The sequence below is a fragment of the Oreochromis aureus genome, linkage group 6 (assembly GCF_013358895.1).
Source record: "Oreochromis aureus strain Israel breed Guangdong linkage group 6, ZZ_aureus, whole genome shotgun sequence".
Lineage (NCBI taxonomy): Eukaryota > Metazoa > Chordata > Actinopteri > Cichliformes > Cichlidae > Oreochromis > Oreochromis aureus.
In genome coordinates, this window is record NC_052947.1 from 5,523,208 (window position 1) to 5,550,147 (window position 26,940).

The 26,940-nt window shown below is 39.1% G+C and overlaps 1 protein-coding gene across 1 annotated transcript; it reads right to left on the minus strand.

The window, feature by feature from the left end:
• Positions 1-374: 374 nt before the first annotated feature.
• Positions 375-26,924, minus strand: xpo1a (exportin 1 (CRM1 homolog, yeast) a). The gene is made up of 25 exons (XM_031741329.2): positions 26,300-26,924; positions 25,624-25,756; positions 25,348-25,449; positions 23,162-23,234; positions 22,983-23,044; positions 21,081-21,125; positions 20,805-20,986; positions 20,198-20,246; positions 19,983-20,102; positions 19,239-19,367; positions 11,432-11,590; positions 8,516-8,698; positions 8,105-8,243; positions 7,499-7,680; positions 7,210-7,366; positions 6,888-7,051; positions 6,562-6,696; positions 6,267-6,450; positions 5,835-5,941; positions 5,058-5,252; positions 4,784-4,952; positions 4,138-4,272; positions 3,811-3,970; positions 1,600-1,696; positions 375-1,235 (listed from the first exon to the last, which is right to left on the minus strand). The coding sequence occupies exons 2-25, from the start codon at positions 25,747-25,749 to the stop codon at positions 1,089-1,091; spliced, it is 3,201 nt and encodes a 1,066-aa protein (XP_031597189.1). The 5' UTR covers positions 25,750-25,756; positions 26,300-26,924; the 3' UTR covers positions 375-1,088.
• Between the last annotated feature and the right edge of the window lie 16 nt (positions 26,925-26,940).

Here is a 26,940-nt window from a genome sequence, read left to right on the forward strand (position 1 = left end):
TAAAAAAAAAAAATGAATTTAGTTAATTTGATGCTATACTCAATTAAAAAGTGGTCTTTTTGCGCAGTGTATATCACAGAACTCAAGTATAATTTATCTATTTTAAAATGTATAACAAAACTTGTTATTACTCATTCTCTAGTATCAAAGAAGTGCTATATTTGGATAAATGTGCAAGTTGATTTAGCTCAACATCTTCAATGTTTCATCTATGCGTGCTGCAAATAACTGACTGGGGCACCACAGTGGCTTTTTAAGTCTAGTGATTATTCACGTAAAAACTGCATCTCATCTGACCTATCAGTAGCACCTCAAGCTTATCTAAACTTTTAGGTCCTTAAGGTTAGGCTTACAGAAAGAAGAGTCATACAGAATGTTTTGTAAAAATAGCCAACTTTATATTTTCAGAGTACTAAGACAGCTTTACAAACAGGATGATATGCACGCACTCATCCAAAAGCAGAGGAACCGAAGCCCTGAATTTATCAGAAAGCCAAAACAAAAGAAAAAAAGAAACAAAAAACAACCACACTCAAAAACCAAAACAACAAACACAGGAAGCACAGGAGTACAAATCGACCCCTTGAACATCACATTCGTTCTGCACGGTGCACATGGCACTTGTGAAACTGGAGCAATCTGTCACATAACCATTGCAAGTGTTTCAACATTATATATATATTACATATTAACAAGTGGGAAGGAAGTTGAAATAAGCATGTAGAAGGTTCAAAAATAACCATTACTTCTTACAACTTCATGCAGGTTTAAATGAATGCATGGCCAAACAAAGCTCTGATAGCAAGAAGGTGGCAAAAGATGGCATGTTACATAAACAATGTATATAAAATAAGCTGGTGGTGGGGAGGAATCTGTGCCAGAATTGGGGGTAGTAATAAGGGGCAATTCTCATTTACATATTGACAGAATTTGGTCGACATACAACCCAGTGCCGGGGTCCCCCCTCTCCAATTCTCTTCAACACACACTTGCACACAACCACACTTGGAAAGAAAACAACAGGAAATGTCTCTGCTCCCTATTGAACTTTCTCCCTTCAGAGTTGGTCCGTAGGGGCTATGGTCACTTTAGTCGCACATCTCCTCTGGCAACTCATGGGGGTTGAGGATGCCGGGCACAGACATCTGGAGCTTGTGTTTTTCTTCCTGGGCTTGGCGCAGAGCTGTCTCTCTCTCCTCCAGGAAGAGGTCTGATGTGTCCTCACCAGCAAACTCCTGCAAGACCACACAAGTAGACTGTTTGGAAATTTGGATTCATTTGGGTGTGTTGTGCTCCTTAAACCACCCAGTTTTAACACCAATACTTTTAAATTCAACTCTTCTACTCTTAAATTCTATTCTTCTGCAGGTGTCTGCAGTGTTTCCATTGATGAATAGTATCTTTATGCTCATGTAAATTTGAGCACAAAGGTTGGTATACTTTGGATCCAAGCTAACAATCATTGCTCATTGGCTCAGATGAAACTGTTTTGTGTTGGCAAGGAATATAATCATTTTCATTTTTGCACTTATACCTTTCTTGGTCAGTTTCTAGCTGACAAGTTTTTGTTTTGTTTTTTGTTTTTTGCCATTTTCTCACCTTGATCTGCACAAGGAAGTCCCTTAGGTGCTCCTTAAAGGCTGGGATATCCTGATTGAGGCTGAATAGACCCGTTACAAACACCTTTACCTGGGCACTGCAGAGAAAACATTCAATAAGCCTCAAGTCTGGAAAGTGCAACTTGTAAAACTGTGGTCAAAATAACATCTGTTGTAATTCTGCAACAGTTTAATTTTTTGGCCTCATATTCAATAAACTAAATAATAATACATTTTATTTAAAAGCGCCTTTCAAAACACTCAAGGACACTTTACAGAACAAATAAGACAAGCATAAAAACAGGAAATGAACACAATAATAAAACAAAGTTTAAGAGCATGGAGTAGTTATACAGAGTAGGCTGTCTTGAACAGGTGGGTTTTCAGGGTGGACTTAAAAAGGGTGAAAGAACTGATGTTTCTGAGGTCAGGGGGTAAGGAATTCCAAAGTTGAGGGGCAGAGCAACTAAAAGCCCCGCCCCCCCATGGTAAAATACACGAAATGAAGGAACAGAAAGAAGAAGAGAAGAGGAGGATCCGAGGCACCGGGATGGGATGGAGATCTGTACCAAGTCAGAGAGATATGGTGGGGAGCAGAGCAGGGCGATATGGCCAAAAATATATATCACGATATATATTTGAAAATTTGCGATAATGATATAACTGACGATATAATTGATGCGAGACAAAATACAACTCCACAACTTTACTAGCGCAAAAAACCCCCCATCCATTTATTTTCACTTAAACAAGCAGCTGTCTTTTATGTGCAGTAAAACTATGTAAAAGTTTAACAGTGCAAATGCAAATCCCTTGCTGAAAGTTTAACCAAAAGGCATTTCCAGTAGAAATGGGCTGACATATCCTGAGCATAACCATGTATAATATCCACTGAAGTTAAAAAGAGGTGCTTTGCAACATTAAACTGCAGTGTGCCAAATAAAAAAGCCAAATATGTATTTTTCGGACCATAAGGTGCACGGGATTATAAGGCACATTAAGCGAAACAAAGCAGTCAAATAAATCAAACTTTATTAAACTCATTCTTCTTGCTTCCTCCACTTCTGTACCATTGATTCATTAATGCTGTTATTCTATCACAGCTGCTCTATTCCCATGTTGTTGCAGTATATTAATGACTAACCTCGTATTGTGGATGGATTATCTCAGTTGTTCTCCTGACTGAAGTTTGGTTCGTTTACAGCATCCTGCCATGCAATTGCATTTGTCTCTAACCATCAGGAACCTTCACGTTAACTTTTATCGAGTGGAAAAGCGTTAGCGTTCATGCTCCAGCTTCACTGTTTATGTCATGCTAACATAGCTGTGTCGTTAGCGATCACGTAGCACATCATTATATACCACCTAGCCCAACTTCAGTAACCCTACAAAGGTCACTGCTGTTTAGTTTCCTGTCTTCATTTATGTTGGAAATGATAGCAGAGCTGTACATTTGATTTTTTTTTAGAAATCTCTCAGTCAGAACATGCTATATCATGTTTAGGTAACTAGCGAAACTAGTGAGCTAACTCCCACTAGCTTCCTGCTAACTTCTAACTCCGTTAAATGTAATAAATTCTGTTTTCATGGATGCCTGGATGTTAAACTTCATAGTTGCACCTGGTAAAGCAGCAATGCTGATTGTTTTATTAAAGATGAAAAAATTTAGACAGTTTTTAACTCTCAGTGATGCTGCTGTTAGTTTGACTTTGGGACCTGTAGCGGACGGAGTTTAGGACCCAGAGCACCTTAGTCCGACAAATACGGCAATAACGATGGCCAGCTTGCATGTTCTACAAAAAAAAGTGCTTTGTTGTGTATCTGACGGACAAACACCAAACCAGTTCCACATCACTGAAGTTGCACCATTTTTACAAACCAATTCTGGTTCATCCGTTTCACTCAACAATCGGCCATGTGCGTATGAAAACAAAGGCATTGCGCATGCGTGTTTTACCCATATTCTATCACGATATTTCATTTTCTTATCGTTGCCTAACATTGTAACGGTATTACCGGGAACAGTATATGGCCCAGCCCTAGTGGGGAGAGAGAATGAATAGCCTTAAATGTGTAGAGGAGTATTTTAAAATTAATATGGAGTTGAACCGGGAGCCAGTGAAGCTGCTTCAGGATAGGGGTGATGGTGAGTAGAGGGAATCCTAGTATTAATACGGGCAGCAGAGTTCAAAGCAAGGTTCAGCTGACTTACTCTTGGAGGTGGGGGAAGGCTGTCTTGAGCAGGTTGGCGATGTACTCCTGGACATGTCCCTGATTGTTGGCTGGGCTTCCAGCACTCAAAGCAACACTAACTTTCCCCTCTTCCACCAGGTTAAACATATAGGCCAAGATGGTGGCATGCATCGTTAATCCTAGAGAAAGGGCAGAACAAGACGCTGGTTATTTAGTTACTGGCTGGTCTTACAAAAAACTGGCTCCTGACTACACTGAAAATGGAGCGCTGCATCATTATTGTATTTATATAAAACTGAGAAGCCTTTATAAATGTGTGATGATACATCTTTCATAATCTCTTTACCTGCAGTGTGAGATGTATCCGTGACCACAGAAAAGATGTGTTGCAGAATGTCACAGAAGTACGTCTGGTAGAAGCTCTGGGCTGCTGCTTCCTCTGCAGAAACATTCTGCAGGAGAGTATATAGGATCTGCAAGCCTGCAAAAGAGGATGCGACATCCTTTAGATCAGCAGAGATTTGAGAACAATCTGCATTGCATATCTACATGTGAGTAAAGGTCAGTTTCAAATTTTGCGTATTACTTGATAGTGTATTGTGTGGTCTATTACTTTTATTTTGAAATGTTGTGCTCCATATTTCTATTCCGGCACTGTACTAGAATAAAAACACTAATTGTGCATCATATCTTCAGCTGTTCAAAATTTTTATCCCATCCTTACTTATCTTATACATAGCCTCACTTCATTTGTTGAAAAAGTTTAGATTCTCTCTCTTTTACGCATTTTTATACCGATTGGCTGCCTCTTGTAAAAAAAACAGGAACAGCTTGTGAACAGCTTATGGCTCCTATGATCAGTCTCAGAGCTGATCACATTAGGGATACCCGATTTCACCAACATCACATCGAATCAAAAGCAGAAAAAAAAGCATCTCCCTCTGTGTTGTCTGAACTTTCAATCTAACAGGGTTAGTGTTTTCAGTTCAGACCTGTGTCAGCCACATTCCTCATCGTATGCTTAAAAGCCCAGATGATGGAGTCCAGGATCAGTTTGAACTGAGCTGGGGCAATAGATAGGAACGCTGGGAAGCACTGGGAGGTGGCAGCCTGAAGGAGGTAGAAGAAATGGGTTCTGTGTTCTGGAAATTCTTCAAAGTCCTGAAGGCATAAATGGAAAACAAGGAGTTAAGAAGGGTTAAAAAATGTTCAACTTTCAATTTTTATTGTATTCTATCAGATACAGTTAAATCAACTCAGTTAAACCTTGTTAATCATGTTCAGAGTGCACTCGAAGACAGCGTCAAAGATCATGGGAATTTCTCCGGTGATATGGACTCCCAACTTGTTCACAATGGTTGCCATGGTGCTGAGGACCTCAGGTTCCCGGGCAGCTGGAACATTCCTCTGGTAGTCTATGAGCACAGCTTCCAGCAGGGGAGGCACAAAGTTCTCTGCCACCTGAACCAAAGGAACAGCAGCAATTATGATGGGTGTTTCAGAAGTTCATATTAAAAGATCTTGAATAACTCTTTAGTATAACACATCATTAACTACTGGAGCCTTAAAAATATAATTAGAAGATAAAAACTGACAACTCCTTTTACAATAATTTACTACATTTAAGCATTTCTCAGCCCAGACATTTGACTTTAACCATGAAAAATTTTAGTTAAGTGTTTCATTAACACCATTTTAACATTATTATTTTGCATTCTAGCTTCAAAAATAATAATAGTGCTCATTTTCCAGAGACAGGAAAGGTTTGAAAGAACATGCTTTGGTCATACTTAGGGTTATAGTGGGGGAGATAAAATTTAAGCTTTTCATTGTTTCTGAGGGGAAAAGAAACCCATGCTTACATGCAAAGCAGTTATTACAATTTTCAGTTTGTTACCTGCATCATTTATTTCTTCATTGCTAAATAAATGCAGGAGGGGTTGTATATGAATCACTGGTCGAAACAGAAGTCTCCATAAACTCAGATTTGAATCCGTTTCATTAGAGAACAGACTAGAGGAAACAAAACAAGGCCAGGCTCACCATCTGAGGGTCATTGGAGCGACTGACCCAGCCAGAGATTAATTTTAGCGTCTCTCTCTTTACTGTCCTCATACTCCTAATCAGAGGCTGCTTAGTCACCATCTCACCTGTACAAATGAGAAAAACCAACAAGTTTAAGTGTCTGACGTCTCTAACGAGCACATACTGAGGATGAAAAAACATTCAAGGGTTCAAAAAAAACATCAAAAAACTTTGCAGCAAGTTTTTGCACATTATCCTTTTGGCCTTAAAGGACAATTATTACTTGGATTCAATGGTTACATTGTCACAACAGTGATGCTGTGTGCTTGAATTCCCATTTCTTTACTAGTGTAGGTTTTATATGGTAAGCAGTCTATCAGTACTTTATTGATAAGGCTCAAACATTAGTCTGGTTAATAAGACAAATTGAGGGAGAGGCCATAAACTTACCATTGCTTTGGACGGCTGAGGAGATGTTTTCACTTAGACATTTGTAGACATTGAGCATGTCCAGGTAGATGCGTCCTAGCTGGACAACAAAGGGATGGCCAACAGCTTTGCAGGCTCTGACGTTTGTCTTGAGGATGCTGCCCAGCTGACGGACCGTCTCTGCATCCTTCAGGATATCCACATTCTGTAGCACAAGTCCACGTTAAAGATTAAGCACACACCAACAAAACAGAAGTGGGCTGCAGGCTGCCTTATTGACAATGTAACAGCACTGGCACATTATACGGTTCCTCACCTTAGTGGCCTGCTGGATGATGCTGTCCCACACCTGATTAGGCAACAGCATGTATTTCTCTATCAGAAGCTCTTGAACAGCCTGGTCTGTCTGAGCTCCAATCATGTAGCCCACTGCCTCATAAAATGTATGAACCTGCAGGAATGGGACTGGGCTTAATTCTAACAGAACTTTGTCAACATGTAGGTTTGGAACGTAGCGAACTAAAAGTTCTACTGCAAAACACAATTACCATCCCGTGAAAGTGACAGACGCACTTAAACCTATTTGACAGCAGAACTATAACAAAACCACGTGAATAAGTCCAGACACTGGGCAGGGCTCACCTGCTGAGGCTGCAGGTCACAAATGATGGTGTTGATGTTGTTGAGAATCTCATCTATAAAGGGCATCACCTCTCCCACCTGAACCTGCACAAAATGACGGCGGCACTTTTGGGCTATCTTGATGAAAGTATCACATGCCATGTCCTGAACGCCATCATGTGTCTCTGTGCAAGGAAAAAGAGAATAAGCCAAACAAAATCACAATAAGCCTTATTCATTGACAGCAGCCAATGAGATTTAGTGTAACAATGGTTTGCATCGTTTCAACATTCTCCTAACACCAAGCATCAGAAATACACAAACATTCAGTACAAAATCTCACCATGCATAAACTCAAACAGCTTGTTGACAACCGTCTTGAGGAACTTCCAGTGGGCTCGCAGGAAACGAGGGTACTGACCCACGATATACATGATGTTTGATGCTATTATGGCCTTGTTGTCTTTGCCTCTTTTCTGCTCACACAAGCCAAGCAGGTCCTGCGAATGTAACACACCTAATCAATTTATATTGTTTGGTGTTACAGAGAATGACAAAATCTAAACACATTTTTCAGCCATACTGATGCCATACTGTGTTAATGACATGTGCTACAACAATGTATGTTTCACCTTGATGACAGTCACAAGAAACCTCTTTTCATCCTCCTCATGCATCGCTCCGCTGATGGAACCAATAGCCCAGCACAGCATGTTCAGGTTTCTCCACGACCACTCGGTGCCATTCACCTGGTTGTGAAGCTTCTCTGTCATGATGCGTTCAGTATCAGCATAGTCCAGATGAGTCAGATACACTATGCACAAAGAGAGAGTTAAGTGAGCTAATTAATACAAAGTGCGAATATAACCAGTAGCCAGTAAGTGCTGCTGACCATACCATTTTAATAACAAGATGCCAGATCTTTTAATAAACCCATTTTTGGTTTTCATAAATTTGAAGAAAAAAAAAAAAAGCTAATCCTCTTTGAGACCCCGCAGAAGCAGCATACATTACTGAAAGGTAAAATTACAACTGAAAGGTCTTAAATGTTGAATAACAGCCTGGTACATACAGGACATAACTTGACAGTAAGAAAAAACCCTGAAAACTGCACAATTAAAATATTTTATAAATATAAATAAGTGATGTTACAAATAAAATATTTTATAAATATAAATAAATAATATTATAAATATATTATATTTTATAGTTAGTCACAAGGACCGTTAACAACTTACCAAGAGTCTCTCTCATGTTCTTGTAAAGGTTGATTGCATCTGTGTCCTTCATGAACTCCCTGACCACTTCGCCCTGATCATTCTCCACCACAAGCACTTCCTCTGGTTTAGCCATACGGCTCACCATCAGTAGACGCACCTGAAAGAAGACAGAGATATAGACGGATTGAGTCAGTTGGACACATCAGTTTTGTAAGAACAGTGTAAAAAATGCAAGAATTTTGTTTTAGATGTTTGCAAGCATTTTATGCCATTTTAAAAAAAATATGACCAATAAATAATCATAAGAATATGATTGTAATGCTGTTCAATATAATCATAAGTTGCATTTGGGACAAGAGTGTGACCTCTTAATCCATTGACATTTTGAGGATACAATCTCTGTGTGTACGTCCGTAATAGCAGCCCAACCTGGGAAAGCACAGGTAGGTAAAGGTGTCTGCGTGGTGGGACATCAGAGAGCAGTGGAGTGCTGGAAGTGGAAAAGGGACTCTCTCTGTAGAGTTCAGCTGCCAGGTGGTTCCAGTATTCCAAACAGATCTTAAAGATCTCCGTCTCCTCCACTTCTGACACCAGCAGCATGTAGTGCAGCGCCTGCAGACAGGACAAAGTGTGGTGAGGTTGGACAACTTTAAATGTTTCAAGTCAACTGATGAAAGGGATTTCATTATTCAAACTTCTATTCTTTTTTTTAACGTGGGGGTTAGTAACGTCATGACTCTTCTGGTCAATCACAGAGTAGTTAAATGATGCTGCTGTAGGTAAAACTGAAAGTATTAAGCAGAATATAAACTAATATGCTGTTTCTGTGGATTATGTTTGAGAATGTGATGGTTATCCAAAATTACATAACACTGTAAATGGCTTCTCCAACATCAGACGAAAATAAAGAACCAGCCAGTCAAGAATCACAGCTCTCACAGATGAGAAGCTCTATAGAAGCTGAAAGAAGAAAATCAGCTCTCAAAGAAAAGATTCTGGCGTCTTCATGGACTCACTGGAAAAAGTCTGACTGAAACAAAACACTTTACAGTGGTTTTATAAATTTGGATTTCTTGTGTGTAAAAGTAAGTGATAAGGATTCCATTTCTTGGAATCAACATAATCTCAGGTGCATTTATAGAGATGTTTCCTATCCTTAAAATCTTTGTGCTTCAGAACAGATATAGGAAAACTAGGTCTTCTCAGGTCAGTTATTCATTCAGTATGGATGTACTCAGTGCTGTAGTATTGACATTTGCAAGACAGAAAACTTTTATAACATGATCAGATGCAATACACTTCTATATAGTGAGCTTTTTAAAGTCAAAACATCTCAGATTGTTCCTCACTTTCTTTAACCAAATGTGTGACATAGTATGCCCTGAATTTGTTGGTTTCAAGCATAATCAAGTAGTCTTCACTGGCTGCTCTATAAATACAGTATTAAGATAATATAATGGTACAGTTTGTAATTTAAATAATCTCCCTTTTAATTTTTAGTTAACTTTTTGATTTTCTGGTCCACTTGTCCTTGGCATTTTATATTTCATAAAACAAACAGACAAGTTATGTTTACAATAATCGAAATTAATGAGCCTTTTTGTGGTTAAATTGCAGTACAGATTACTGATATTTCCTGTGCTACTCGCATTCTTCACAGTTCCCAGAACAATTAACTATCTATACTAGAGATGGCACGATACCACTTTTTTATGTCCGATACCGATATCATAAATTTGGATATCTGCCGATACCGATATGAATCCGATATAGTGTTTTTTAATCAATAAAACTGTTTTTTTTAATATCTTGCTGCATTTTGTATAAATTCATACTCAAGTTTAAATAAACAACAACACTAAAGCTATTCTGTTATACCTGCATGTAAAAAATACACTGCACCCAAAATATTTCATAGTTCAGCAACACTGATCAATCTAATAAACTTAAATCTACTCCATCCTCCCTATTCTGGTATTTTAAAGAGTACTTAGCAGAAATATTAAGCAACCTAACAAATAGGGTTGAAAACTCCCAGCAAAAAAAAATAGGGAACCACCCCCCACCCCCCACCTCATGATGCTTAATCGATGTAATCAACTTTAATTTGATGCAGGGTGAAAAAAAAAAAAAAATGCACAGAAATAAATTATTTTTCAAGAATAATTAAATAGATTCAACATCTTTCTTCAACAGAATTGCAGAATTCACAGATGGTACTTTCCCAAAGGAAAAAGTACTATAGCTTACTAGGGTATATTAGACTTAACAGTTACTATATACAGTAATGGACATCTATACATTTTACATCAGATTAAAACTTTGGGTGTAAGATTCAGATAATTATTTATTAAAAGCTAGATATTTTAAATGAGAATAAGAAAAAAAAAAAAAAACAGTATGTCTTTGTGCCCCCTTTTCCCTGTTAATGCCCTACCGGCCCCCCTGGCTAAACTTTGCTAGATCCGCCCCTGCACAGTTATCAGCCGTCAGCTACGTAGAAAAGGATCCTGGTCTAGAAAGTAATATTAAATAAATTCTAACAACAGCTTATCAAGGTTAAACGTGCTGCTGTTGTTCAGCCGCTGGTTTCCTCTTTCTGGTGCAAAGTGGGCCAAAAACAAAGAAGAGAGACAGACTCGCGACAGAAAAGCCGATCAGCTGATCATTGATCAGTTTCACGATTGAAGTAGCCGCAGGAAGGTGAGGGAGAGAGAGAGGCAGTCGCTCCATATATCGGTTGTTAAGCTTAACATGGGAATGCTTTACAAACATTCAGAGATGAACTTACACACTTGCTTTACTTCTCTCTGGGATAACTTCCTCGGAGATGAAATGCTGGTTTGCTAGCGAGGCTACAAATACACACAGCTGCTCTATCACCTGACGCACACTGCTCCGACATGCTACGGTTATGAGCCGAGTTACACCGTGTCGCAAGTTTTGTGAAGTGTTTTTTTGATATTTAATGGATCGGATTACATTTTTTATTTCTCGCCGATATCCGATCCAGTAATTTAGGTCAGTATCGGACCGATACCGATACGTAATATCGGATCGGTCCATCTCTAATCTATACTTATTTAAGTGGAAAAGAGAAAGGTGGACCATCCCAGTGTAATAGCTTCAAAATGTATACCATTGCAAAAGTGTAATAAGGACAAAATGCATGAGGAGAAAAAGAAAATCTGGCAGTCACCTGATACAGAAAGGGATGCTAATACAGACAAAATGACTCTAAGCCAAAACCTGAGAGTTCAGGGTCCACATGATGTAAAACCAAAACAAACAAACAATGTAAACAGTGAAAATGTTCTCGTTTGTGTTGCTGTGTTGTCCGCCTACCTCCATGAGTGTCTCGCGTAGGTTGGGCCTTTTCTCAATGAGCTGGCCATGTTCTTTGAGGAAAGTGCAGAGGAACAAGCTCAGGTTCTGAATAAAGTTTTGTTCGTCATCCTTCCCATTAGCGTAGGCCACTCTGATGTTTGTGTTTAAAGGCAGCATCTGGCCAAACAGCAAAAAAAAAAAAAAAATTACTGCAAAGCCTCATATTATTAATTTATCTTCAAACTTGCTTTCATTGAATCCATTTGAGGTTTTGTTTGCGGACACTGCACTTTCTGTAATCAAGTTTTATCTTGTACTCAACTATGAGACCACTCAAGATTCAAGTTTAACCTAAAACTAGAATATAAACCACAAAGTCATACCAGAAACACTGCCTGTTGAGGAAAAGTGGAAGATAACGTTTACCGTATTTTCACGACCATAAGACGCACCGTACTAAAAGGCGCAGTCTCAGTTATGTGTGCCATTACTTTATTTAACACACACATAAGGTGCACCTGATTATAGTGCGCATACAAGTATGCGTATTTAAAAATAAAGCAGGAGCAAACCTGAGTTTGGTACTCACATTTTTATTACCGGTAATCGTCATCAAACCCATCGAAGTCCTCATCCTCTGTGTCTGAATTGAACAGCTGCGCTAAATCTCCATCAAATATTCCAGGTTCACTTTCTTCACTGTCAGAGTCACTTTCTGTGCCGTGCAGCTCCTCGGAAATGATGCCGGCTTTTGCGAAAGCTCGAACAACAGTGCCAGCAGACATGTTAGCCCAAGCATCTACAATCCATTCGCAAATTGTGGCGTAACTCGCCCGGCGCTGCCTTCCACTCTTAGTGAAACTGTGGTCTCCATCGGTCATCCATCGCTCCCACGCCGCTTGCAGCCTTACTTTGAACGGCCAGTTCACACCGATGTCCAGCGGTTGGAGTTCCTTTGTCAGGCCTCCCGGAATGACAGCAAGCTCACAGTTCATTTGCTTCACTTGTTTTTTCACATCGGCTGTGAGATGGGCACGCATAGAGTCACAGATCAACAGCGATGGTGATGTGTGGAAAAAAACCACCTGGTCTCCTTACATACACCTCCCTCAGCCACTCTTTCATCATTTCCTCATCCATCCAGCCCTTTTCATTTGCCTTAATGATGATTCCTGCTGGAAACTTCTCTTTAAGCAAAGTCTTTCTCTTAAAAATCACCATAGGCGGCAGTTTCTGTCCATTAGCATGGCAGCCAAGCACAACAGTAAAGAAGACTTTTTCGTGCCCGTTGTGCGTGATCGCTACCGTGCTGGTCCCCTTCTTCTCCACAGTGTGACTCACCGGGATGTCGAAAGTGAGCGGCACCTCGTCCATGTTAGTGATGTGGCTGGGCTGGATGTGTTTGTCGGCGATGTGTTTGCTGCAGTAGGAGCGGAAGATGGCCAGCTTTTCATTATACAGGGTTCGTATGCCTTTTTCATGGTCAAATTCAAGCACTTTGTAAGCACTTTCAAGGTCCCTTTTCAAGCTTTTCCAGCACCCCCCCAAAAAAAAAAAAAGAACGCATGTTTCAATTCGCATCACCTATCTAAGACCATGTGAAAAGACACCTTAGCTCCCCTTTTGTTAAGACATAGAAAAACGCACCACACAAAAAAGAAACGGTCACCTTATGTACATAGTGTATAAACTCAAAATGCACATTTCACTGAATAATTAATATGTGAAAATGTGAACAAATCAACTTGTTAGATATTCTTCTCCTGTTGAAAAAAACAAAAATAAAGAAATAAGTCTTCACATCAGATATTGATGCTTCTTTCCTGTGTGACAAAAAATAGGAGATAGATGTTTGTTTGTTGTTTTTTAAGTTAATTCCCAATAAAACTGTTTTATTGCTAACTACATTGCTGTCTGTATTATTGCTGAAGTCCTAAATGATCACCTTTAAAGTGTTTGTGCTAATAACATCAAGTCAGACAGGCATGGAGAACAGCACTGACTGTTTAAGTAGTTTAATGTGTAGGTGCTGATGATAAACACATTTTGAATGAAAGCCGGGAACTTTGGTAGCACAGAAACAAGTGGCTATTCTTTGTGACCATATGGATCGGTCCCTCATATCACCATTATTTCACCCAAAGGCACCAAGTTAATACTCAAAAAAGCTGCCGCAATACACACAAATATAAACAGTACTTGGTGACAACTTTGCTTTTAGCCTTTAACCCTCTGGTGTCCAGGGTATAATTGGCCATTTTTGACTACTTTTGATTTGGCCTCTATATTTCACCTTTAAAAACTGTTTATCTTGCCAATCTGTTATTGTCTCATTTTGACATAATGTGTCAGCACAATTTATCTAAATTCAGACAAAATTTAAAATACAAGTAGAAAGTGATATTTTTGACTGTAAAACCCACAAGCATGTTTAATGAATCATTTTCATAACTTGAAATGCAAATAGAAATTGTACATTTTAAAGAAATATGCATGTTTTGCAAACAACAGAGTTATATGGTACTATTTACCTAAAAATGCAGCCAAGGCTCAGACGTTTTTCATATAACCATTCAAAACTATTTACAGAACAATCAGGTGCTCTTCGTCAAATAAGAAGGCACACAAATTATTTATGCAACTCCAAAAAATAGTTTGTGTCCACTATAACACAGATGAGAACAGCACAGGGATAAACCTGCAGGTCTGACAGCAGGTGTGTCACTCAGCGTTTACACTGCAATCTGCCTTTGGTGGCTTTTTTGCAGCAACTGTGACGTTCACTAGTAGAACTGACACACAAAACAAAACGACTACACTACACACTAACTACACAAGACAACACACTAACTTGAGACTCCAAACACGTTAAACGTCACAAATCTCTCACGTATCAAAACTCTCTCTTTCGCTCACTCGCGCTCTCTTGCCGGTCACTCCTAAAACTTCCCCTCTCTTCCCAAACAACCAAATACCACATGTTGCCGTATCAATTTTTGATTGGTCGACATGGTACATTTTTCCACCAATAGGGAAGGAGTGTTTTTTCTTTTTTCACTCACAGGCAAAGCGTGTTTGCTAGCGCTCTCCTTAGAAAACGCTGTTTTTACGGTTTCTTCCCGGAGTAAACGCCACTGTTTTACTCAGAAACCCCCCGCAAAAAATCGGTTTTACGTGACCTATCAACACAATTTAAAAACTGGTATATAGTTTGAAGTCCGCACGTTCGACCCAAGTTGAAATGGAGACTCTGGGTCCGTCGACCCCAGAGGGTTAATCAGAAAGCCTTAAGTTAGCTAGTTATGTATCGGGCTAATGTTTAAAGCTTTCACTTGAGTAAATTAACTCATATTACTGCTAAGTAAATGTTAGCTAAGTTTACAGCATATTCCATAATAGCGCTGCCATACTGCATCACACTCAGTGCATTTCAATCATTTCTCCAGCGAGTTTGATAGCTAGCAAAATAATAATCATAATTTAAAAAAAAATAGCATGTGTAACGTACGCGTACTGGAAAATTATTTACTAGGACTCACCTATCATGCGACTGGAGAACGCAAACTCCGCCATTGTTGTTTTCCATCAAACACTCATTAAAACAGCAACCTACAGGTATGTTAGTGCACTCATGCCCAACTGTCTGAGGGAGGGGCGGGGTCACATATTGACACAGACGCAAGGCAGCCCAGGCGGGGAAATTTTGCTTTTACATTTTGCAACTCATTAGTTTTCTCATCAGATAGAGAAATATATTCAATCAGATAGTTATTTATTGTGAACGAAATACAGTTACATTTTCAAGCACTTTTAAGCACCACATCTGAAATTCAAGCACTTTTCAAACCTTGAAAAGACGACATTAGAATTTTCAAGGATTTCAAGCGCCTGTACGAACCCTGATTATAATCCGCTGGAAGTTGCTGCGCTACCGTAGTCCTGGTCCGGATGGAAAAATGGCACCGTTTCATGAAACGAAAGCACCAAGACGGGCCTCCTTGGAAATGTTCAATTTTCATTTCTTCTGCTAGCGAAACTGCTTTTAGCCGAATGGTGACCGTCGAAACGCTTCTCCCACTCGTTCTTTGCTCGATGATCCACTGCTCGAGTCTTTCCTCCAACTCGGGCCACCTCGCCTTATGTCCGCAGAAACTCAGCTGCGTTTTCTTGACCTGCCGGAGCTTGTTTTCCAGCTTCCTCCACTTGCGAACCATCGATTCATTAATCTTAAATTCTCTCGCGGCTGCTCGATTTCCATGTTCCTCCACGTAGCTGATGGCCTTCAGTTTAAACTGTGCTTCATAAGCATGTCTCTTTGCCATTTTCAGGGTTGTTAAAACAACGATGTTCTGCATAATGCACATACCTGTTCTTTTATACAGGTATGTATGTGCGATTGTATATAAAGTCAACGCCCACACTTCACCTTTTAGCGTTCTCATGGTGTTCTCTACTACGTCCTCCTTACAACACACACAGGGCGCACTGCACTATAGGGCGCGCCACACTTTTTGAAGAAAATCTATGACTTTTATATGCGCCTTATAGTCGTGAAAATACAGTAGTAAAGTTTAGTTTAAGGAAAGTTTTAATGAATATCATGTAAAGTAAGGACCAGGTTTACTTATAACTTTAGAAATGTAAAATTTTCTCGTGACTAAAGACACCCTGATCTTATATTCATTACATTTTATAATCTTCTGTTCAGATAATTTGTCAGGCCTCACTCACAGCCACACTGAAAACTTGTCCATCTCATGCACCAACATCATTTTTTTCTTAGATAGTCAGAGTGGAGCCTAAAGTACTAAAGTACATAGTAAAGTACTTAGTACAGAGACTCTGGAGAGAAACAATGACTTATCAAGTAAGAGTTTAAATGTTTGATAGAGTACAGTTTACCTATTGATAGACACTGAAGTACAACATAAAATGGGCTACAACGAAACAGTTCTACAGTACAAATAAAGCCTATGACCTGACTTGCTATAGAACCATTTGTCAGTCTGCTCAATGTTACAGATGACATAATATTCTTGTGTGTGAAACACAGCTGTGACTATTACATGATTCATTCAGAAAAGCCTGAGCTCATGCAATGGTCTTAGAAAGGATTAAACTCTTCACTTTAGCCTAAGGCACATTCACAATATACAGCACAGTGAAAAGTAGTTGGTTTTAAGGTGACTAAAAACTCTGTATTTTAATCTGTGAAATGGTAAATGGACTGATTCTTATATAGCGCTTTTCTACTCTCTCGGAGTACTCAAAGCGCTCTATACAACATTCCTCATTCACCCATTCATACAAGCACTTCTAAACTCAAGTGCAAACTAAACTACATTCACACACATTCATACTCCGATGAATGCATCGGAAGGCAACTTGGGGTTAGTATCTTGCCCAAGGATATTTGGTATGCAGACTGGGGAAGCCAAGGATCGAACCACCAACCTTCCGATCAGTAGCTGATCTGCTCTGCCACCTGAGCCACAGCCACCACGTGTGGCTCAGGTGGCAGAGCAGTGAACAGAAAGTACTAAACTATCCACTGGTTCCTCTTATGCTTTATGTATTTGGTAGGGGTGCAACGATACACAAAATTCACGGTTCGGTTCGGTTTGATACTTTGGTGTCACGGTTCAATATTTTTTCGATACAAAAAAAAAAAAAAAAATGTTCATGCCTTTTTAATTTGTCATTTAGTAAAATTATAAATAGGGCTGGGCCATATCATACCGTTCACGGTAATACAAGTGTAATTTTGGGCAACGATAGGAAAATGAAATATCGCGATAGAATATGGGTAAAACGCGCATGCGCAGTGCCTATGTTTACATACGCACATGGCGGCGACACAGAATGAGAAGAGCGAAAGTGGATCGTTAAATGAAACGGATGAACCAGAATTGGTTTGTAAAAATGCTGCAATTTCAGTGGTGTGGAACTGGTTTAGCTTTCTTCCGTCAGACACACAACAAAGCACTATTCTTGGTAGAGCATGCTAGCGGGCTGTCGTTATTACTGTGTTTTTTGGAAAATACGGCACACTTAAAATCAATCCTTTGATTTTTCTGAAAATCGACAGTCCCCCTTATAATCCCGTGTGCCTTATGTATGAATTCTGGTTGTGTTTACTGACCTCGAAACGATTTTACGTGGTACACGGCGCTCGAAAATCTGTCAAATGTTTTAGTACGACTTTGCTAAGCTACGAAGCCGCACCGCTTGATGGATTGTCGGAGCATTATGGCTATCGTAGGCAGGCGCCTCGCGGAGTGATACGTTCTGTGCTTCAACATAATATTACCGTATTGTGTGTGTATAACCTCTTTTTAAGTTTTGTGGATATTATACATGGTTATGCTGAGGATATGTCGGCCAATTTCCACTGGAAATGCCTTTTGGTTAAACTGTCAGCAAGGAATTTGCACTGTTACATTTTTATATAACTTTAATGCACATAAAAAACAGCTGCTTGTTTAAGTGAAAATACATTGATGGGGTTTTTTGCACTAATAAAGTTGTGGAGTTGTAAAGTATTTTGTCTAGTGTCAATTAAATCGTCAGTTATATCGTTATCGCAAATTTTCAAATGTATATCGTGATAAATATTTTTGGTCATATCGCCCTGCTCTAATTATAAATATATATTTTAACTCAAAAGTACAGTTTTTAAATTTAATGTTGCTGAAACAACAAAATAATTAAAAAAAAGTTTATTACAGAGAAATGGCTCTTTCCAAAATAAAAGCTATACTATACGCTTCTTCTGGGGTATACTCTCAGCAGCATATTAAACATATCAGGTCCTCATAAGGAGAATCATGTGCTAATGGCTGTGTAATGTTTGTAGCATGCGTGCTTGTTGTTTTTGTCTGCTTCCACTTGTCTTTGCACTAGGATGATGTCGGCGTAAATGTGCAGTCATATTCGTTGTGTTCCCACTAGTGCTGTCAGCGTTAATCTCGTTAAAATGACAATAACGCCGTAACACAGCAAATCTCCATTAACGAGTTACCGCGGATGCCCCGTGTGTGGGGCTGGACGGCGTCAACACGTTAACAAGCTAACTGCGCTAACGCACTAGTTCCCACCAATTGAGCATTGCTGGCACATCTGACATACTGTTTTACTTTTGTCCATGATGCGCTTACCATCAGGGTCATGCTTCACATGAAAACCAAGATAGTTCCAAATGCCAGATCTGAATGAGGGTGGGGGAGGTTCAATTTCGGGTAGCGTTGAGGCAGTTACCATGTTGCAACGAGCTTAGCTTCTGTCTTGCTAGCTTGCGCTGCGCTCAGTGGATCTGCACTCGACAGTGCAGCCTAGGCGGGGTAGTCAAACGCAGATCCACTGAGCGCTCAACACAGACAGCATTGTCAGAAGAAAAGTTGAAAAAATAAATATAAAATTTTGTATTGTTCGATACATATGCGTACCAAACCGAAAGCACTGTATCGAACGGTTCAATATCGATACGAGTATTGTTGCACCCCTAGTATTTGGGCAGTTTTTGAAACTTCTCTGCTGCTGTAAACAGAGCAACTCAGCAAAACTGTTGAAATCACACATACACACAGTGAAAAACATTTATGCCCATTTCTGAATAGACTAAGGAACATTTCTTAGTTAATCTACATTTATTTTGGGTCTTCCTTTCACTGAGAGATTGACAGTCTGTGCTGCCTGTTGACCTTTTGTTGAGGTGGAAGGTTGGACATTTGTGTGTAATAACTCAAACGGCATTTGTAAGCACACTGTAACACTGAGTGCAATTAATGCAAGAGGCACTCAATACTAATTGGGTCTGAGTGCATACCTGTTTGAGCTGGGACATGGTGAGGGTAAAGAGGTTGACAAACTGCTCCTCATACTGGTTGACGCTCACACCAGCAATCTCTGTCAGACATTTCAGAGTCACATTGCGAAACATGGGTACGTTCAAGAACTGAAAAAGAAAACACAGCAGGTCAGTGCTGACATGCCTACTTAGCAGTCGTACCTATTTTTTATTGCTCCTATAATTTGTGATGAAAGAATGCATTTCTTACATGCATACAAGTTAGCTGGTTAACAGCCTTGACTTAACAACTATGATAGTGACAAAGACTCACATTTAGTCAGCTGTAACCACTTCAGAACGATTTGATGATTTTATGATCATTATCTAGCACCAACTGCTTTATATGCATGTAATAGATGTGACCAATTCCTGACCAAACCAATGACACAACGAGTTCTGGATCAATGGTAATATTTCCACAATATTGTTATGCATCTGTAGGATGAACCACCATAGTTCAGATGGTGGGATCCCTTTGAACTGATTAAGTTGTTAAAATTTAAGGTTAAAACCTTTAAGTTTCTATTTGTAATTGATTCCATGTGCAAATCTGAGCATTTGGTCTTAAGACACTTTGCGTGACAACATTAATTTAACTGGCCTTACCATGCCATGTCAGTGTTTTTCAGTATAACCAGACTCACAGACATACTATATCCCGCTGTATTAGAGTTAATTATTTCAAGTTTTTATTTAATGACAGAGTATCATCTGGTTTACCTTGTAGACCAGCGTGCTGATGAGTTTGGTCTCAAAGATGTAACCTAAAGGAATCCAATTCAAGAAGCGGAGTAAAGTCTCCAGGGTAGCGTGGACCAGTGGGGCATTTTGGGAATTTTCCTATGGAGAAGAATTATACACATCAATTTTTGAGGTACTGAGACTTGCACAAAATGTTTTGAAAACAACTACGAAAAAAAATTTATTTGTCTTACCATTACAAACTGGCACAGCTGGAATATTTGGGAGAACTCGTTGCACATGCTGACAGGGAAAAGAGAGCGGAGTGTAAGTAGTCATCATCTGATTTTTTTTTTTTTTTTTAGCTCTCACCCTTTTCCCCAAGTCTAGCGGAGTCTACCGTGGCACCCAATGAGCCAAATGACCAACAATCTGGCTTTGTGTTGACCAGATTAACAAATGGTAGTAAATTTTACATACTGCTGCAATTAAAGTGGAGTCTCACTCAAGATGTCAGAGTTCACAATCTTCCCAGTCTTCTTCTGGGATAATTGCTACATTTTGTTAACAAAAGGTGCAATCTTACATCTTTACAGCTTTTTTGGGGGAATCATCAGTATACAAATTACAGTATAACCTGGAATGCAGTATGATTGATCGAAATATGCAATGGAAACGCGAGAATGCACAGCATCAAGAAAATATGACATCTCTAACTGTGCCTGATTAGACTGAAAATAAAAGACTCAAAATCAACAATGAACCAATATTTCTCCTTTTTTCAGTATTCAGTACTCAAATGTAAGACCTGACGTCCACTATTTGCTCAACATAAGTTATACAGTATATCAGATCAGTTACCTGTCTTTGAGATGCTTGGCCTTCACCTGGGTCATCTGGCCACTGGAGAAGTCAAAAACCTCTTCACTGAGCAGTTTGAGGATGATCATGTTGTTCTGACAGAGGCTCTCGCTGGTCCGACTTGCACCCACAATATCACTTATAAAAGTGGGCCAGTGTTTGGGCCATTCCTGCTTCAGGATCTAAAATTTCAGAAATAGAGCTCATCATCAGCATCATTGCTTTATGTCAAACAATAATAATTTACACTATGTCAAACATTAAATGCCTATTTACCTGTACAAGGATCATGTTGAGTTTTGAAATGTATACCCCCTCTTTCTGTAAATAAACATAAAAATGGTTACATGTTATGTTAGCTGTTAACTATTAGCAACTACCCAATAGCCACATTAGCCATTTTTAATCAGTCACGTAACAGCTAGCAGACTATAGTTAGAAAAAAAAGATTAATAATTGGTGTAGGGCTGACTGGGTCATGGATAGAATATTGAGCAGTAACAGACTGGATTACGGACACATGGGAAACTAGATGAGTTGCTGGCTGTGCAGAGCAGCAGGGGAACTGTAGCTGAACAGAGGAGAGTGCAGAATGTGACAAACTACTCTGCGCAATTTTTGGAGGTGAAGTGAAGAGCTGCAGAGTGAGGCAGGACACAGTGAACACTGGATGAGCAATATGTTGCAGATCCAGTGAAGAGAAGGAAGATGTGTACAAGATTATACACTTTTCTACTTTTGGAATCATTTATCCATGTGTTAATTATGTATTTCTTATTTTGTTGTTGCCAGCCATAGCTTCAGTTTTAAAGTGCAACCAATCAGTGAGTGATTGGTTCAATCTGCTTCACAGTGAACAGTCTTGTTTTTTTATCGTCTTTGTATTAGCATAAATACATTATTATTTGTAGTTTTTCTATAATCCTCTTTGTCTTCAGTGATTAAAAAACATATCTTGATATGTTAGGTTATTGTGCAGTTGTACCATTTATCTATTGATACGTTTTAAAATATATTTTATCTTCAGTCTATAATGAAATCTAAATCATTTGTAAAATTAACGTGTCAAGTTTTTCAAGAAATGATGTCTTTGCCATTACTTCTGTTGTGGTCAAACTTCCCTGTAGCATCAAAAGTTGTGTCAAGTATTCTCCTGAATATTAGAACAGAGTTTGAAATTCTAATATTGAGACTAGAGCAGGGCGATATGACCAAAAATATTTATCATGATATACATTTGAAAATTTGCGATAACGATATAACTGACGATATAATTGACACTAGACAAAATACTTTACAACTCCACAACTTTATTAGTGCAAAAAACCCCATCAATGTATTTTCACTTAAACAAGCAGCTGTTTTTTATGTGCATTAAAGTTATATAAAAATGTAACAGTGCAAATTCCTTGCTGACAGTTTAACCAAAAGGCATTTCCAGTGGAAATTGGCCGACATATCCTCAGCATAACCATGTATAATATCCACAAAACTTAAAAAGAGGTTATACACACACAATATGGTAATATTATGTTGAAGCACAGTACGTATCACTCCGCGAGGCGCCTGCCTACGATAGCCGTAATGCTCCGACAATCCATCAAGCGGTGCGGCTTCATAGCTTAGCAAAGTCGCACTAAAACATTTGACAGATTTTCGAGCGCCGTGTACCACGTAAAATCGTTTCGAGGTCAGTAAACACAACCAGAATTCATACATAAGGCACACGGGATTATAAGGGGGACTGTCGATTTTCAGAAAAATCAATGGATTGATTTTAAGTGTGCCGTATTTTCCAAACAACACTGTAATAACGACGGCCTGCTAGCATGCTCTACCAAAAATAGTGCTTTGTTGTGTGTCTGACGGAAGAAAGCTAAACCAGTTCCACACCACTGAAATTGCAGCATTTTTACAAACCAATTCTGGTTCATCCGTTTCATTTAACGATCCCCTTTTGCTCTTCTCATTCTGCGTCGCCGCCATGTGCGTATGTAAACATAGGCACTGCGCATGCGCGTTTTACCCATATTCTATCACGATATTTCATTTTCCTATCGTTGCCCAAAATTACACCGGTATTACCGTGAACGGTATGATATGGCCCAGCCCTAATTGAGACAACCCTACAATGACACGAGTATGTTTAAGTGCACCATATCACACAGGACACCTTACCTCCATGTTTGCAGGATCAGAAGAAGTCTTGATAATCAGTCCAACAACATACTTCTTGATTCCTGAAAACACAGACATGTGTTGTTCAGAGAAAACTGATAACACCTTTCAGACAAATAACATATCTGAGGAAGAAAACACACAGATATCCTGATTAATGTCATTAGGGTGATTTTTACCTTCACACTGATTTCTTGGAAGAATCTTCCAGCGTGTTTTGATGACTGTCTCCAGAATCTGAAGAGCATAATACTATTTGGGAGGGGAAAAAAGAAAAAAAAGAAAGAAAAGAAAAGATGAGTTAGAGCTCTGAAAAAGACTCAATCCTTTCATCAAGATTTAACAAGCAAAAACACAAGAGCTAACCTCAGTAGAGTCTTTGCACTGTCATGTCTCCAAAATTGATGACCCATGGTCTTTAGACATAGATATTAGTGGGGCTGTCAACGAATATTCTAAATTCAATTATGTAATGGAATTCACAAAGTAATTAGACATTTAATTGTGCAAATTATTTGACTGTGGAAGGAGAACGCAGTCAGGGCTGCGAAGGTGCAGCTCTGGCTGTGTCAGAGTTTAGATACACAGCTACTAGTGCGAGTGAGAAGTGGCCTAATGTAATTAGTAAACATAAGTGGATAAATATCAGCTACCAAAGATAAACACTATTAAGTCATAATATGCTTAATAGAAAAACCTTTAGCTTAAATGAATCTTTCAAGATATTTATATATGTGTATTAACATAGTTATCACTAACAGGATAGGGCCCAATTTAGACTTTTTCGGTGCATCCTACAACATAACCTACATAAGTGGCCAATTGTGCATGGTATAATATGTGTTAATTATCATATGGTTATATCCTGCTGTTTTATATATGGTGCTAGTAGATAAAAACAAAAAGCTGGGATTTCCCCCCTCATCATTTTAAAGTCCTTATTGATGCTTTGATTAATAATCCTTATATTGAGATGAGGACTGCTCTCTCATTGATAAACTCAAAAACTGCGATGAAGAAGTTCAAAGGAATTCACATGGTGAATCAATGGTACTGAACAGGCCTTTCACAATAGCTGTGGGCTGCATTAATGCAACTTGTACTTACATCTTTAGGGAGATGCATTTCAGGTTACATTGTAAAGTTTAAGAGATATTTGTGCACATGACAGACTTTCCACTTAAGCTTTAATCCCCAGTTAGTTTAGATGTAGTGGTTCGTTTTTAAAATACACAAAGTTAGCTCAAACTTGGTTTCGCCTTTAATTTTTTGAAAAGCACCACGTGGTAATGACTGCAGAGAATTCACAAGCTAATTCTGCAGCAGAGTGACTTTATACCCACACTCTTCAGGGAAATTTCTGATTTTGGTCAACTGCTTGCAAAAACGTGGAACCTTAAATTTGCTGACTGAATCCTGATTTGGCTATTAAGAAAAGCTTCAAGCAGCACCGGTCCCTGAAGGTTTGATTATGTCCTGTTATATGTTCAAAAAGATCATTGCTGTTCAGCACATTCAATTTTTATTCTATATAACTTATATAACTATATAACTAATAATTTTATTTGGTTATTTTGTAATGTGCATTTATGTAACTTTCTGTTTACATACATATAACAGAATGTATGTCTCTCACTGTACTACTTTGCCTTTTTCTGAGTGTGCAATATTCAAATAGTTGGAATGTGTGTGTCTCTCTCTTTTTTCTTTTAAAACAATAATCATACATGACCATTGTTCAGTGTTGACGGGTAAAAAACTAATTGTAGACTTCAGCCGCATCTTTAGTCACTGTTCTTACACAAAATATATACAAGTGGGGAATTGGCATTGTTATATTAATTGAACTGTTATAAATGGACACATTAACCTTCAACACTTGCACCTCTCAAGCCCTACAAGTTAAGCATTTAACTCTCTTGCAACAGCAGCTGTGTGTGCCTTAGACCAAAGACAAATACGTGTGCATACTAAGCACAGTCTCAGAGCCATTATATGCATGAATGGAGACAGTAGCAATGCCAAAAGAAGCCCAAAACAAACATTCTGACAGCACTGACAACTGAGGATAGCATCACAAGAGTCTTTAAATGTGTGATCTAGTAAAAAAAGGCACAGCATGTAAGGCTGTCAAAAACTACTTATTTAAAGACAGTGAAGCATGACCCATTGACTGTACAAGATATCCAGTAAACACTAGGTCAATCATAATGATTTCTCACACCTCACCTCCCTGAAAGCCTAAGTCTTATGTGGATAAAGCAATAAGCTTCAGCTCACATTAATACACTGGTCCTCAGCAGTGTAATAATGTAGCTCATCTAAGGCCCCAGCATTCCTTAATACATGCTTGTTATGCTCACACCTTAGTTTTCATGTTCTGAGAGAACTCCAGGATGGTGTCGACTCTCGTCCATGCATCAGGGTGGTCCTTCAAGTTTGTGAGCACTTCCTGGGCTACTCGTTGCTAGAAAAGAGTAACATAGTAGCAGTGGGTTTAGAGCAACTTAAAGTATACTTCAATTTAACATACACTTAAATTGTAATTACACAACTGTATTTGCTACAGGACAAGCTCCCAACCCCATTAGGGACTTGAAAGAGGAATGCTTTGACTGAAGGTGAAACACATAAAACACACCTGGGATCCAATGTCATGATACATGGAGTTGACAACATTGTCCAACAGATTTATGTCCAATTTCTGGCTGAAGTCCAGCAGTTGTCTGGCTGGGTGATCTGCCAACATTGTCATTTCTGCTGGCATAGAGATTCTGACAGGGGAAACGAAGAAACGGAAACCTTAACCCCAACAGCATCCCTTTGGGGAAAAGTAACAAAAGAACTACCAAACACAAAAGAACTGCATTTGTGATTAAAATCTGCAGTACAAGTGCTAAAAACGAAGCCTTTTAGTGTTGAAAATTTACACTGTAAATACTAACACATACTAGGTAAGTGGAACGTAAAAAAAATGGAATCGACAACCGATATTCTGGAGAAAAAATAAGTCAGAAACAGGTTATTCCGGTTTTGCCAGCCCCTCGTGGTAAAGTTATGACAGTCACTGAAACAAACCATAAACTGGCGAAACACGAAACAGCGCCGCCAACACGCAAATACTGCATTCAACACACGTCCACTCAGATCTGTTTGCCACTATTCGGCACAATTAAAGGTACCAGTTCACAAAGTACAATAACTTGTATGACGTCTGAGTTCTATAACCGGTTATTATTACTAATGGTGGTTAGTTTCAAAACCGATAAACACTGACGTTAGCCTTAATAAGATAATGGTGATCATGCGCGACTTACCTGATAGTTGGTGTCCGCTCGTCGAAAACTAGTGATGGTTTTAATAACGTGAGCTGTAGCAGAAGACCTAAATGTGAAACCGCTAAATACGCTACAAACTAATTCGCAGCGTTATCTCATGGCACACGTTTACGTTACGCTGCCCTTAAAAGTCGTTAGCCAAAAGCTAATAGTAGCTTTCCTCGATTACACCAACAGTCGTAATTTAAAAATGCTGTTAAGCTGGATATTCATCGATTTTTTTTAGCGATATATTAAAGAATAGCCGACGTTTCTTATCTTTAGCCACTCTGAAACATAATTGGTAGGCTACCAGTTACATCCGACCAAGCTAATAGCAACTTAGCGTGCTAATGGAAAAGTCAATGATTTAGGTCCGCTGGCTAATGTAACATCAAGCTAAGCTAACACCAGAGTTTCACGTAGTCAGACTTGGAGTCGTATTCCGGGTCACAAAGTAAAATAATCTCGTTTTATTTCTGGTTCTGTTCGCACACACTGTTGGGAAGCAAAGATGTTTAAGTGCGTGCAAGTGTGCTCTTCCTCTAAGCTCACGCTTCCAACCACGGACCGGTTAAAACCGGTTGAGACCGGGATATTCATTCTCGGTGTTTCGACCCGCCGAGCGCCGCGTAAAATTT